Consider the following 13,882-nt stretch of genomic DNA (forward strand, 5'->3'; position numbering starts at 1 on the left):
TATAAATTCAATGTAATTACCTGCAGCCACCACTAGGGGTAGCTAGGAGCAACCCTTTCGAAAGCTTCCATTTAGTTCTATGGAAGATGCATAATTCCTATTCATTGAGATACCTCAGTGGTGGCTGCCAGCAGTCCGTTTCATCACATACTGTTTGAAGGGAAGCAGAGGATTTAGAACAGCAAGGGGGAGCTTCATAAATATATCAATTTGAGCTTTCTGGTGTAAATACATTGAGAAATATGGTGTTCAGAATGAGCACCATATCTATAGGTCTCCTGTTTCAATTTTTGCGGCACAAAAGTTGCGGAAAATCAGCAAAAGCATGACTTTTCTATTAAAACATTCCTCCAGAAATACATCTCTCCGAGGGGCCCATAATACAGTAAGCCTTTCTGAGGGTATCCTGATATCTGTGTACACTCCTGAGTGGTCCTTACCCTTTAGTAAATATATGGTTATGGTTGCATTCCTAGTATACATATTTCAGAAGTTTCCTGCCAGTACAAAGTTTGCAGTCTGTGCTTGCTGTCATGGTTGATTGCTTTTATCATAACTGATATATTGCCAGATGCTCTCTAAGCAGATGGATGACACCTTTAACATTTCCTACAGTACTGTGTATCAGGGAGAGCAATTTTTGGTGTAAAGACACACATGCCTCCGATGATACAGCTGAGTTTTGCTTGTAATTTACCCACTTTCTGTTTGGTACATAGTCCACAGTGAGCGGGACCGAACCTTCTCTCTTTAAACCTTGTTGCAGAGAAACCATTATTGATCAGGGCATGCTGCATGCATTGATATGTAACAATTGGTTGCATGGCGGTTACATTAGTTAAGGTGTTTATTTGATTAGATTCCAAAAGGAAAGCAAAGCGAGAGAACCCAACAGCAGAAACACACAGAAGGTAGCAGAGGCTAGTGCACCCATATCCAAAGTGATTAAAAGAAGCGCAAGCTATGTTAGGAATCATCATAGTGGCTCAAGTTTAATATTACCGTTTATTTTAAGACATCAGATACATTTCAAAAGTACTAACTAACTCAAAACAATACTGTATCTACAATCCTCCCGAAAAGAAACTTACCATGGACATGTCTAAACTGCTGGCTTGAAAAAAAATTGTCACCTTTCACTTGACTGATTCTCTAAAAATTGCCACTTACTCCTTTCATACACTCAAAATTTCTAATTTCAATAACACTGTTTTCATACTACATTATAGATCAGAATATTGCTGATGGTTCACAAGACATAGAATATTCATTTCTTATGGTATGAGGCAATATTGTATCCAGCTGTATTCTCCACCACTAACCTGCCTCAGTCTCGTTGACTACTGTTGAACGATCGACAGTTATAGACGGTGCTGATGTCATTTCAGATCCAGGAGTTAAATCTGCTTTACCTGGTTCAACTGCAACCTCAAAGTCTTTGTCTCTGTCATTAAGGTCTGAAAAATTGAAATCTGTAGAGGTCTCGTTATCACTAAGACTATCTGAGGTACTTGGACCTGAACCACTTTCTTCATCACCAGTCAGTACTGCCCAAGAACTTGACTCAGATGTATTTTCCAAGGCAGCATTATCAGTCTGAATGTGTGTTTCCAGAACAGCTGGGTCACTGTGCTTCTTCAGGTCAGTACCTGGAGGTGTTGAATGGCTTGTTTCTTCCATGTCATGGCTTGTTGGGCTGTCAGATGATGCCACTGTTGATAACATGCTTCCTTCTTCAGGCTGCTCAGTGGTTTCGATGACACTGAGATGACTCTTCTCCATCCCGCTGTACACATAACTACTAGTATCAGCTACTGCATTCTCTTGGGGTTCTGTAGGTGGCGTGGAATCTGTTCTAGCTACAAGATCGCCATCATCCACTACAGAAGGGCCCGTTTTGGTATAAGTGCTGACAGTAGAAAACACATCAGTTGTTGTTTGAGGTGTAGCTGTTAACATTGATAATGTGCTAGGACTCTCACTGTCTGGAGAATCAGCTGTAATAGAAACATACACATTTGGTAAAATTACAGGAGGATGAACAGACGCTTTAGCTTTTCTTTCAACAGCAGAGGTGGGTAACACGCTGCCTTTAGTATATTGTGAAGACACAACAGGAATGCCATGCGCAGGAGAAGCATATGGTGGTGTGTGGATATACAAGGTAGTGTCTTGTGGTAGCAGACTGGAAGGCAACAATAGCGTAGAAGCTGGCTGAGAAATTGCAAAATCATAGGCAGGTACAATATCTAAAGGCGGAACAGTTATGTCATTCCCATCTGACTGTGATAAATTTGCATCCGAATTTACATTAAACAACAAACGAGGTGCAACAACATTCTCATGCAACACTGACATTGTTTGCTGGGAATATGCGGGTTGAACAGAACTTGGCGACAAAGAATTACCAACAGGTGGAACATAAGTAGAATGCAACAAGGACTCAGCAGTAGCACCGATAAAAGGCAGCAGCACAGAGCCAGTGTTAGAGCCTATGTCATGGGAGCGGGACGTCTCATTCAACTCCGCAACACCGGGTAGAGCTGAAGCAATGCTAGTATTAGGCAAGTGCGACACAGTCTGCGTCAGTGCTTCATTAATGGCTTTTTCTGGCATCTCATAAAAGAAATCCTGAGTCGGCAAAAGTAACATATCAGTAAAAGCAGAGACAGTTTTTGAGGCTGCAGCAAGCGTAGCTTTAAGCAATATGTCACCAGAGGGTGTGGATACAGCATTCAATGGCTGGACGGGTAGCAGATTTTCTGACACTGCGTTAATGTCAGCTTCAAGATTGCCAGTAGTGGAAAGAGACACTGGACTGATTTCTGGTGACAATTTGGCTTCCCTTATTACATCAGATGAAGAAATATCTGCCATCACTTGATGTTCTTTATGTAAAGCTACTTCACCATAAGTAGAGGTAGTTTGTGCTCCAGTGTCAAAGTCATCTACTGTAGGACCTATGGCAATGGGGTGGCTTTGCTTAAGCTCAGGTATGGTGTATTTTACTGGAGCTAGCGCAGAAGCGGAGGACTTATTAAGACTGTTCAAATAATCTATCCCATTCAAAAAATCCCCACTACCAGAGAATGTTTCTGCATTATCCCCTTCACTATGAAAGCTGTGTGTAGGCTGGAGTAAAACATCCCCTTGTATCATTACAGTACTTGGTTTAAGCTGTAGTTCAGTGCTAGATATCGGGGTTAAGGTACCCTGGTGAAATATGCCAACAGAATCATGCACATAGGCAGATGAGTCAGACGAGACAGCAAAAGGTTCTGTGGAAGCCAAATGATTAGAAAAAGGATAGGCAAGTTCAGACACCGTGGAAAGTGCATGCATCTTTAAATCAGTGCTTGAAGATTCAAGTCGAGAAATCAATTGAACATTATTAAAGGTGTCACCCTCATGGCCAAGTGTTAGCATCTCAGAAGCAGCATGAGCAGTCTGATGTGGTTTTACATCAGAATAATGTGTTTGGCTTGGCTGACCTAAGGCATTGGTTTCAGGCAAGGCCAAAGTAACATGCAAAGACAGGGTATCAGTTGCAACAGTCTGTGTGACTTGTGAAAACATTTCTGAAACTGCATGATGACCAAACACTTTTCTACTGGAGGAAGTGGAGGAAAGTGCAAGCAAAGGAACGCCATCATGGGAAGACAGGGAAGGTTCAAAGGACACATCAACACTGGGAAATACAGGTGTGGCATGCAGGATCTGACCAATATCTGACGAAGCAGGGGTAGCGTTCAGGAACTGCGTGTCAGACAACAAAGGAGTAACTAGAGGAAAGACTTCACTAGTGTATGAGGGTTGAAGAGGTGTCTCACCATTCGATACTGGTTGGGTTGTCTGAGAGAGTACCTCAGTCGCAGAAGAAGCAGAACCATGCTGTTCAAGGCTTGGAGAGACCGAATGATATGTTTCCAGAGGGGGGAAAGTAGATGCTGAAACATAGGGCTTCTCTAATTCTGGAAGCAAAGTAGATGGTAGCAGCTCTGCACTGCTGGGAGCTGCTGATGATGATATAATTTCATTAGGAATAACCATATTGACCACGCGCCTCATCTCCTCTGTAAGAACATCAGGTTGAGAAGTAGCATTCAGTACATCGAGTGGCTCATCGGTCGCTAGGTTTACAAAATCACTATCAGTGCCAGGGGATAAATCTTCACTGGAACTTGATTGTGGAGACTGCGCAGAAATGTTATCTTCCTGAGTGGTTTTTACTGGAGTGTCCACAGAAGTAAAGGTGGCTGTAGTAGTGAAGGAGGTGTCATTATCACTGTAACGAGATTTCTCAGTGGGCATCAAGATCCTTCTTTTCCAACCTGTAGTGGCCACCGGAAGATCATTAATAGCATTGGTATGACTATCATTTTCAACAGGTGGTCTTGTGCTGTCAGAGATATTGAGTATCCATATTTCAACCTTACTTTTCAGCTCGTTAGTCTTATTGACCTGTGCTTCTTCTTCTCGTTCAGTGGTTTTCACTCTATGTGCATCAAGAGGTGTAACAACAGATGACTTCACTGTAGACTGCAAAGTTGGATACAACAGATTTTTTAGACGATCAGGCTGCCCATGTGGTAGGTCCTTCCATGTTTCTGGTGTTGGGTTGTATGGCTGAGAACTCAGCTCTTTCATGTATTGAGAAGTTGTTGCTTGAACTTCTTGCCCATGTATTTGATTTCGAGTGCTGACAGTGCTCAGTGGTATTGCAGACATCTTTTCATTTTCATCTTCTTCGCTGTCCTGTAAAAATGAAAAGCAACTGCTCAAAACTGATCTCTATTTTATAAAGAACGTAAAAACTTTGCATGTAAAATTATTATATGTCAAATCACACTGCAATAAACTACTATAAATACTGTCCAGTAATAGGCTCCAGGAGCAAGCCACAGCAGCCCACGTACGGAGTGATTAGTAATCTAGTAGGGGCTATATAAATACACACACCTCTACACTTTCCTCATGAACGAACTTGGTTTATAGAACATGTGAAAACATTTTTCTCATCTAACATTAAATGGGTTTTATGGGACTTACACGTTAATGACCTATCTTTAGGATGGGTCATTAATATCAGATTGCACCATATAATCAACTGTTAGAAAGAGCCACGGTGCACTTGAACTGCTTCGGCATTACACAGTATATGGAGTTGTGCTAGTTCCAGTGACCGCTGCAGCTACTTCTATCAGCTAATCAATAGCGTGCCAAGCGTCAGATCCCCACCAATCTGATATTGATCACCTATCCTAAAGATAGCTCATCAATAGTTTAATCTTGGAAAACTACTTTAGGATATGTTGCATTTACAAAACCTAATTCATACATTGCAGAAATAATTTGCTTGGAATTGAGTTCATGATATTAAATATTCAGCTTGTCTTATCTTCCAAGACTTCATATTTCGCAACACATTTCTCCCACAGCAATATCCACAGGTAAATTTCCACTTTAATATATGGCTTAAGGCTGAGAGCTCAGTGGGATCGATTAATCAATGTTTCTCACTTGTAAAACTGGAGTAAGGCCAAGTTTGGTGCCAGTTGTGGTCCCAGTTAAAGAGGTTATCTCATAACAGGGCCCCTCTAACATGTAAGCCTCAGGGCAATAAGCTCCCAGAGCTGCCTGCCATTTTGCCAGGGAAGCCGCAGCCAGACAGACATTTCTTTGCAACTGTCAGTCCCCACTGAGGGACTCTTACGAATGATTCTGACTTATACTATACAATGCCCCGGAATTTTAATGTAATCCAATGCATTAATGCCTATAAGTATAAAACTGAGAGCCACCTATTATACCCTGCCTGAGGCTTAGTAGGCACTTAGAAGTGACACTCATTGATGAGGTTTTGACTGTGAAATGCAGGGGTCACTACGGACTACTGCATCTAAGGGGCTAAACAGCTGAGAATTAAAAGGGTTGTCTGCTTTATTTATACAGTATTGATGACCTATTCTCAGGATAGATCATCAATATCTCGCCGGGGGTGAATCCTGGCACCTCCCCCGATCAGCTGTTTGATCCCATGAGCGCTGCCTTCTCGTCAATGTTTATTTGTGATGGTGGTTACCATTATCTGCAGAAAACTGGTAAAACATCTAGCCACTAAGATGCTCAGTAATCTGGTTGCTAAGTAGTTGAAAGGGTATTGGATGTCTTTCCAGAAAGATGAGTATTGCATTAGATTGCTGAAATTTATTCTGAATGCTGTATTTGGCATCAGGAAGGAATTTTCTTCCTAACCTGAAGACATGTAGCAACTGCTTTCTATGTGTTTGATGTTCTGTTTTTCATTCTCCTGATTATAATAGGTAGAACGTGATGTGTTTGTTTTCAACCCGATAATGAAGTACCGTATTTTCCGGCGTATAAGACGACTTTCTAACACCAGAAATTCTTTTCAAAAGTCGGGGGTTGTCTTATACGCCGAGTATACTCAGATCCGATGGTATATTCGAACCCCCAGGCGTTCCCATGGTGACGGGGACGCTTGCCTGGGGGTTAAAATATACAGTGCCCTGCCGCTCTGAGGAGTATACATTTATTACCGGTAACTGTAATCCGTAACTTTAACTTTAAATCAGCGCTCATCTCTTTACTAGGGTATCTTACTCTCAGCTCCGGTAACAGGCAGTGCGGGCGGCGCTTACTCACTGACGTCACGCACATGCTCCTCCCACTAGGCGGCGCAGCACTGCCTGTTACCGGAGCTGAGAGTAAGATACCCTAGTAAAGAGATGAGCGCTGATTTAAAGTTAAAGTTACCGATTAAAGTTAATAAATGTATACGCCTCTGAGCGTCAGGGAGGGGGATCTGTGGATGGCAATGTTATGGGCGGGGATCTGTGGATGGCACTGATTAGGGGGGATCTATAGATGGCACTGTTATTAGGAGGGGGATCTGTGGATGGCACTGTTTAGGGGGGACCTGTGGATGACACTGTCATGGGGTGGATCTGTAGATGACACATAGCATAAGATGCTATATAGTGTCATCCACTGATCCCCCTCCCCATAGCAGTGTCATCCACTGATCCCCCTCCCCATAACAATGCCATCCACAGATCCCCCTCCCCATAACAGTGCCATCCACAGATCCCCCTCCCCATAACAGTGCCATTCACAGATCCCAGTCAGTTCCCTGGACTGGAGATGGTCTTGAAGACAGGGAGGGCTGGGCATTCAGGGGTAGTCTTATAGCCCAAACCTTATATTTTAAATGTAAAAGTTGGGGGCCGTCTTATACGCCCAGTCATCATATACGCCGGAAAATACGGTATGTGAAGTTCCAATATCATAGCTGCAATTAATCATCGAGTGCAGTGGTGGCGAACCTATGGCATGGGTGCCAGAGGCAGCACTCAGAGCCCTCTCTGTGGGCACCCGCACCCTGGAAAAAGTCTATGGTGTACCAATATGCCTTAGACTTTTCCTGCCATTCAGCAGCACAGGGCGCACTATAAACAGCACAGGCAGCGCACTGAATGTAGGCAGGCTATTATAGCTAAATGGTAAAGTGCACTTTAGTATTCAGGTTAAATTGGTGTGTTGGCACTTTACTATAAATAAGTGGGTTTGGGGTTGCAGTTAGGGCACTCGGTCTCTAAAAGGTTGGTCTTCACTGATCTAGTGCCCCTTTTCCTAGGGCTATCTTGAACAGAACAGAATATAAAACATGATAGTGACCTGTCACACTCTTTCTACACAACCCATTCGTAGGCATGACATCTAAATAACAAGCAAGAGTTACAAGTGTTACCTCCACATCTTCTTCAGTCTCTGTCACGTCAATAAAGAGGTCATTTCCTAATAGAAAAAAAAATGCTACAGTAAGAGCTTTTAGAAACATTGATGATTTATACGCTTTCAATAAAGGTAGAGATTTGGGTATCGGAACATCTTCTGCCTGTTTATATACAAATTTGTTGCTAGCAACTGATCCAATCTCCAAAATAACATTTTCCATGCCTGAATCTGACAAAACAAAAGTTCTAGACTGTTCCTGTTAGTACTGAAATTACACTGGTAACAGAAGTATTAGAACATCTGACCATCACTTTGTTTAAAATGTTGTTTGCTATGGACAGGGAGTGAAATCTAGAAATAGTATTTTATTAGACTACCAAAATACTTTGCAGCCTTGGGGTTGTGCTGGTAGGGTCCTGTCACTTGGTCAATTAATTCATCCGTCCTGCATACTGGTGAGTAAATGAATACTATGGACAGTGTGGGTTCTACACACATTATACCCAAAATATAACCATGGTGCCTGATAAATGGTGAACCACAGTGCTGATAAATGGTGCACTCTGTTATTCACTAACCAGTATGGAAGATGGGGGTTAAACTGCTGCAGCACAGACTATTTGCACTTCCTAGCTGATGTAACATTGGCTTTATCATCCTGGATGTTCCTTTCCATGATTCAGCATTTTGTATTACCTTGGAGATGGAAACAGCAAGAGATCTGCTCTAGTTTATTATTATAACTAGACGATCACTTGTTTGGTATTTTTAAATTTGTAATTATTTAACTAAAGCTATTATCTGATAAATCATTCTGGATAAATACACTGATTTAGTATCTATACAGGACCCAATCATTTTCACCAACTTCTACTTGTGGGCTTGTGGTTTGATTCTTTAGTGGCTTTTATGTGATGAAAAAAGTGCATGTACCACCATAAAACTCTTGGGCTAATTTAAATTTAATCTTATCTAGAATTACAAAATAAGTGCTTGGTTATTTACGCCATTCACTTGCAGGCTGCAGTTTTCATTCATTTTGGTGTGGAGCCAGAGATAAAGATTACCTACAGCCCATTATATCCTCCTTGCTCAAGATATAGATAAAATTACTTGAATATCTTAACCGAACATAGAATTCCAAGCTGTCTGTGTGTTTGCAGAGGGAGCTTCCTAGTTCATAAAGTCCTGTGATCACAGCAGCATTGACAGTGATCCAGGCAGTGTGTAGGATTGTACTTACAGGCGAGAGGAGTGTAAGGAATGAGTGTCAAGTGTGATAGGAGCTAGACAGCTTGTGAAAAAAACAGTGGCCATGAGCAGACTGTAGATTCACCATTCTGACGTTACAATGATAACTCTTTGTGAATTAGGAAGCAGATGTTCTGTAGTCACAAAAGGCTGAGCTTTAAGGGAAAGGATGCATATAGGTACTGTAAATGCGGCACAAGAGCATGGCAAAGTTTTCCTTTATCACTGGAGGCACACTGCATTTATTTATACTGTCTCATGCAGCGGGCATAGTGTCCTGGCACTGAGAGCAAAGTATGTGTACCAATAATGTTAATGCTTCAAGGAAATAGTTTGACAAACTACCCATTAACTTCAGTGAACATACCAGAAATGAATCCTTATCTAAAAATGTACAACTTCAATGGGTCATATTGCATTTCGGTAAAGAAAGGTATCTTGGATGTGCCCCTCTACTTTTGTTTTTAATAATGGTTCTGAGGTGCCTCCTGCTTTTTTATGATGTAGTGTACCCTAATAATACCAGGAGCTCTAATGTACATTATATAATGATGATGAAGTGAAACATTGTCACCGTTTGCTTGGACATTTATAGGAACCAGGACTTTAGTGCTACACTGTATACTAGATATGCCGAGTCTTTTAGTTTTCAGACTCCTCAGTCATTCTATGGAGGATATTATTGAGATACAAATAGCTCTAAATGTCTTATGTACAATTTGTAAAACTGAATATTTTGGCCAAAGAAGTACAAACAATTTTCCTTCTGGTTGTTCTAATATTCTACAGGCTGGCCATGAAAGTTAGGGTCCATTCACACGTCCGTTTTTTCTTTCCTGATCTGTTCCGTTTCTTGCGGAACAGATCAGGACCAGATCTGGACCCATTCATTTTCAATGGGTCCTGGAAAAAAATTGGACAGCACAATGTGTGCTGTCCGTTTCCGTTGTTCCGTTCCGCATGTCCGTTTAAATATAAAACATGTCCTATTATGTTCCGCAAAAATCGGATCCTGGTACAATGCAAAGTCAATGGATCCGCAAAAAACGGAAGACATTCGGATGTCATTCCGTATGTCATCCGTTTTTTTTTGCGGATTCCGTTCCTGGAAACACATAACAAATTGTATTTATTTTTTTCAATTTTTTTTCAATGAATTCCAAACAACTTTATTTGATTATTGAAATTTATACATGTTTCCGTTTTTTGCGGATCCGCAAAAAACGGATGACATACGGAAACATTTTCAGGAACAACGGATCCGCAAAAAACGGACCGAAAATCGGGATATAGGAAAATACTGACGTGTGAAAGTAGCCTTAGTCCAGTGACTAACAGCAATAACTGGCAAGGTGGTTAATAACTGAATCTGAATAGGTGGAAATCAACATATTATTAACTCTATTGTGACTGTAATCAGAAAAAATAAAAATAAAATTAAAACAAAATTTTCTTACCTTTGACACAAAATGGTGGTGAATTTGTGTTGAACATATTCAGACTGAGCACATATGTACAGTACATTTCAATTTGTAGAAAGAAGCCACTACACCATGAGAGGTCTACACAATCAAATGCATGGCAAGTATTGGAGCGCTGTATATCAACCTTATTAACAACGCTGACATCAAACGGTTCATTAGTACACTAATTATCAGCCTATTACTATAAGGAACATTAAATGGAATGACATTATAAGTGACAAACAATGACAACGTAAAATTACTAGCTACATGAAAATAATACATGATACTTGTCATATATGTAGATTCAATTATGGACATAAAGTGCTTTTAAGACGTTTTACAAGAGTGTTTTGTGGAAATGACCAGCGAGTGTTCATGCAGTTGGGTGAAGACATTTAATAAATTGATTCATGAAAGAAGGATCCTATGCAATAATAAAATGTGGTCAATATAGCGGACGCAGTTTTTGACTAAGCAAATACAATATATACTATCATCGATGCTATTATTACTATGGTTGGATTTACAACATATCTGTATATGGAATATTGCATAGGACCCTAACACCACCAGATTTAGTGATTGAGAAGAAAGAAGGAAGGTGACAAAGCAAATGCATGGACTAGATTGTAATATGATGAGTGACAAAGTGATGAAATGCAACCAATTATGACATAAAATGGTACTTATTAATTAAAGGACTGGGCTTTATAGGGTCACACGAAGCTGTATGAACATGAAGAAAATGGCTGTACACGTATTACACGGGCCGCGGGTTCTGGTAAATGTATTAATAACATAACATGATGATTTTTACGTCATTAGAGACAATAACATGTAGAGTCATAATGAAATGTTCACGTTCCTTTTACTTGCTCAGTACAAAGATTCTCAGTTGATGTAGAGTACGATACAACCGCTTAAACATTGTAAGGCTCCCAGCGCATATTCAGTTACAATTTTTGCTTTTCAACACTGAATATATTATATATTACAATGTAAATCAGCTTATATATAGGTTTGGTGCAGAATAAGAAAATAGGGTTCCATATTTTTCCAGAAACAGCGCCTCTCTTGTCCATGGGCTGTGTTTGGTACTGCAGCTTGTCCCTTTCAAGTCAATAGGAATGAGCTGCAATACCATAAGCGGGCCATGGACAAGAAAGTGCTGCTTCAGGAAAAAGAATACACAATTTTTTCTAATCCCGGACAACTCTTTTATTAGGATATGTTGTATCATCTGTCGCAACCATAGGACACAATTCCTGCTAGCATTGCACTCTGACTTACTTAGTATCGAGGTAAACGTGCTGTGTCATTTCACGTCAGAAATCAAAGTGCACAATAGTGCTGCACCAAAAAAAGCCAACAATAAATTCAGCTCTGCTACATCTGTATATGAAGTTTTTGGCTTCTAAATTCATTCAATTTGTATGATACATAGAGGCATACATCGACCAAGAAGGTGTCTTACTTAAAGAGTCCACTTACTACATAGTACATAGACGTTTCAGCAAAAATAACCATCAGTCAAATGAATGAATACGGATTCAGCACTGGGGTGTTTGAGCGTGCACGATTATAACCTATATGATGTATTTTCAAGGGTTTCCTTAGGTCAAACCCGCCACAAATGTACAAACCAGCTATGTACCACCAACAATTACAAGACAAACCCCATCAAGGTAATCCATGCAAGCTTACAAATACAGTTTGCTGGAATTATAAAACGCACACTTATGTAGACTGGGATATTACTGAGAACTGGTGTATTCAACATGATGAAAACCGTAACAACAACTAGCTATATAGTGGAAAACATCAGGGGCCAACAGTTTGACGAGTGTCTAATGTACTTTGGTATATTAAGTGGCTGGTCAGCCTCTGAGGTCTCCCCAGTAATACATTGCAGGAGGGGTTTCTAAATGACAGCACATTTGGGAGATTATCATATGTCCATACAAATGTACTGTACTATTAAGTTTTGCACAGGTCATAAAGGAAGTCTATTATTTCTGCCAACAAAGCTACTTCCAGCAAATTGATTCATGCTATAAATGTCCCCCTTAGTGACATTCAGCTAAATATCAAATACAATTATCCATCATATGACCCTGTCTGCAGACGTTGGATAAACATGACTATAGAGCAGGAAATGTAAAGAATATCAGATTCTCATTTCATCATTACATCACCAGAACGTCCTAAGCAATCAATACTAAAATCTTACCTGGGCTGTCCGTAGTCAGGTCAAGGACCACCTGATCGCTGCGTTTCCCATACAAGCCATTGCTGCACAGTGCTACAACTTGAAGTACGTAACTCGTGTTGGGCATTAAATTATACAAAATAGCGCCCTAATAGAGAAAAGAAGACTACCGTAAATTGCGTGAATGTAATGGAGATAACTGAGGTAACTACTGGATTTGTCTTTTCTATTATATGTTCCCCTTAGAAAATGGAAATCTTGAACAATTCTAATTAGGAACCTGCTATTATCTTTCATTGCAACAATAATGAGCAGGCAGTGAAGATATGCTTATGAGAATTCGTTCTCAAAATCATAAAAACAAGACATCTCATGCTCAGTTTCTGGAAAAACACTGTGATAATTAGGTTTGCACGCAACCATATTTTTCATCTGTGTGCTACCCGCATTTTCTGCAGACAGCACACTGACTCATTCATTTCTATGGGGCTATGTACACAACCGTATTGTAGGCGGATGTGTTTTTCTGTTGCGCAAATTACAGAACATGTCCTAACCTGGTCCATTATGTGAACAAGAATACTCCTTTCTGTTGATGGGAGTGAGTAAAACACGGATTGTACACAGAAGATATTCGTATTTTTGTGGACACGGGCATGTGCATGAAGCCTAATGTGGGGACCAATACCCCTGCCTAGCTATTGTAGCATTGTCATTATTTTTTCTGAGAAAGCAGTAAAATACCATTATACAGTGGCCATAAAAAGTCTACACACCCCTGTTAAAATGTCAGGTTTCTGTGATGTAAAAAATGAGACAAAGATAAATCATTTCAGAACTTTTTCCACCTTTAATGTGACCTGTAAACTGTACCACTCAATTGAAAAACAAACTGAAATCTTTTAGGTAGAGGGAAGAAAAAATATAAAAATAAAATAATGTGGTTGCATAAGTGTGCACACCCTTAAACTAATACTTTGTTGAAGCACCTTTTGATTTTATTACAGCACTCAGTCTTTTTGGGTATGAGTCTATCAGCATGGCACATTTTGACTTGGCAAGATTGGCCCACTCTTCTTGGCAAAAACACTCCAAATCTGTCAGATTGTGAGGGCATCTCCTGTGCACAGCCCTCTTCAGATCACCCCACAGATTTTCAATCGGATTCAGGTCTGGGCTCTGGCTGGGCCATTCCAAA

At 40.4% G+C, this 13,882-nt stretch overlaps 1 protein-coding gene across 3 annotated transcripts in view; it reads right to left on the reverse strand.

Annotated features, from left to right (window-relative positions):
• The window catches only part of PTPRZ1 (protein tyrosine phosphatase receptor type Z1), a 250,893-nt gene that overhangs the window by 113,120 nt on the left and 123,891 nt on the right, over positions 1 to 13,882 (reverse strand). Inside the window, exons 10-13 of one of the 3 annotated variants that reach the window (XM_044280284.1) lie at positions 12,706 to 12,832; positions 7,772 to 7,818; positions 3,831 to 4,755; positions 1,650 to 1,997 (exon numbers count right to left, since the gene is read on the reverse strand). In XM_044280284.1, coding sequence (XP_044136219.1) covers positions 1,650 to 1,997; positions 3,831 to 4,755; positions 7,772 to 7,818; positions 12,706 to 12,832 — 1,447 coding nt within the window. Of the gene's footprint in view, positions 1 to 1,322; positions 1,998 to 3,830; positions 4,756 to 7,771; positions 7,819 to 12,705; positions 12,833 to 13,882 lie in introns of all 3 variants that reach the window. The other 2 variants (XM_044280283.1, XM_044280285.1) reach the window with 2 other exon arrangements.

This window comes from Bufo gargarizans, chromosome 2, assembly GCF_014858855.1.
Source record: "Bufo gargarizans isolate SCDJY-AF-19 chromosome 2, ASM1485885v1, whole genome shotgun sequence".
NCBI classification, from domain to species: Eukaryota; Metazoa; Chordata; class Amphibia; order Anura; family Bufonidae; genus Bufo; species Bufo gargarizans.